At 39.2% G+C, this 1,407-nt stretch overlaps 1 protein-coding gene across 1 annotated transcript; it reads left to right on the top strand.

The window, feature by feature from the left end:
• The first annotated feature begins 204 nt into the window (after nt 1–204).
• On the top strand, nt 205–966 carry OLIG1 (oligodendrocyte transcription factor 1). Its single transcript, XM_053704549.1, has one exon. It carries the CDS (start codon nt 274–276, stop codon nt 964–966), a length of 693 nt encoding a protein of 230 aa, XP_053560524.1. The 5' UTR covers nt 205–273.
• The last annotated feature ends 441 nt before the right edge of the window (nt 967–1,407 follow it).

Below are 1,407 nucleotides of genomic sequence, written 5' to 3'. Positions count from 1 at the left end.
TATTTTGGGTCATGTAGAAATCAGCTGCTGGAGGATCTTGTTAGCCAATGACCATTCTTCTCTGAGACTGAATCAGGGATGGGCTGTCTTATCCACAAGTTTATCAATGGCAAAGCTAGGGACAAGGAAGCCAGCCACTTACTGAATATCTCACTTGCAGGGCTCTTAAAAATCGTTTTATTTCCTGTGCATTCCCATCTTTTATGCTGGGATGATGTCTCTCACAGCTTGCTGTCCCTAAGCTCTTATGCTACCAGATTCAGAGAAAATATTATGCAGATCTGCAGGTTCATCCGAAATAAAGAGAAAATGATAAGACAGTGTCACAGTGATCTGATGTCATCTAAATCTACCCAAGAGCACACTTCAGGTTGTAGACAACCTCCAGCTGTCTTAAAATTAAATGAGGAAAAAGACACATTTATGTCATCCATCAATATGAGTAGATGTGGGAGATTTACTCAGGACTTGAAGGAAGAACAGCAGCAACTAAGAAGAAAGATTAACAGCCGGGAAAGGAAAAGAATGCAAGACTTGAACCTTGCAATGGATGCTCTGAGAGAAGTTATCATGCCATATTCAGCAACGCATTGCCAGAGCTCACCAGGAAGGAAGCTTTCCAAGATTGCAACACTTCTCTTGGCCAGGAATTACATTCTGTTGCTGGGTAGCTCACTTCAAGAGTTAAGGAGGATCATTGGGGACATTAGTGGACCTGGGCCCAGATTGCTTCTAGCAGGGTTGCCCATCTTTGCAGCCCCAGGATCTATGTTTTTAACACCAGTAGCCAACAACAGTCCAGATCCCCAGAGGTCCAACAAGTTTCAGCCTTTATCCTTGGAGGATCAACAATGCTCAGCATTTAATTTGCCGGGAGGGACCAACCTTTGTACTTGCTCTATTTGTCGGTTCACCCACTTCATTCCTTCCAATCTCAGCATCAAAGGTGTGCAGTTTTCCAAATAGAGCTACTCAAATTTATAATTACGTTGGACGTTCTAAACTGTACTGTGAGAATGGACAAGAATGGTGAAGATATCCATAAAAGTGGTCCCAGATTTCAGTAACTCTAGTATTATTTATATGATCCATCATTTTTATGAGGTTTTACTGATTTAAGGATTACATGAAATGTTTTGTGAGCATCATGCTCATGCAGACACATCTACTAATCTTTTACACAAAACTGTACTTTATACAACTGAATTAACTAAAAAGTAGTGTATTTGTAACAATTCTTTTTTTTTGCGGTTTAATCTTAAATTAAAACATTGACTACACAAAGCAAACCTAGGAATATGTATCATAAATAAACTTACAATAATCTCTGTAAATGCAAACTTACATATTAACAGCACTTAGGCTCCTAATTTGTGTAATTGTCACATATCCCTAATGTATTATGTG

Source organism: Bombina bombina, chromosome 3 (assembly GCF_027579735.1).
Source record: "Bombina bombina isolate aBomBom1 chromosome 3, aBomBom1.pri, whole genome shotgun sequence".
In the NCBI taxonomy this organism is placed as follows: domain Eukaryota; kingdom Metazoa; phylum Chordata; class Amphibia; order Anura; family Bombinatoridae; genus Bombina; species Bombina bombina.
This window is presented reverse-complemented; position numbering and strand designations above follow the sequence as displayed.

Coding starts and splice junctions, on each gene's coding strand:
- OLIG1 (XM_053704549.1), top strand. CDS start 274: ATGCAGATCTGCAGGTTCATCCGAAATAAAGAGAAAATGATAAGACAG.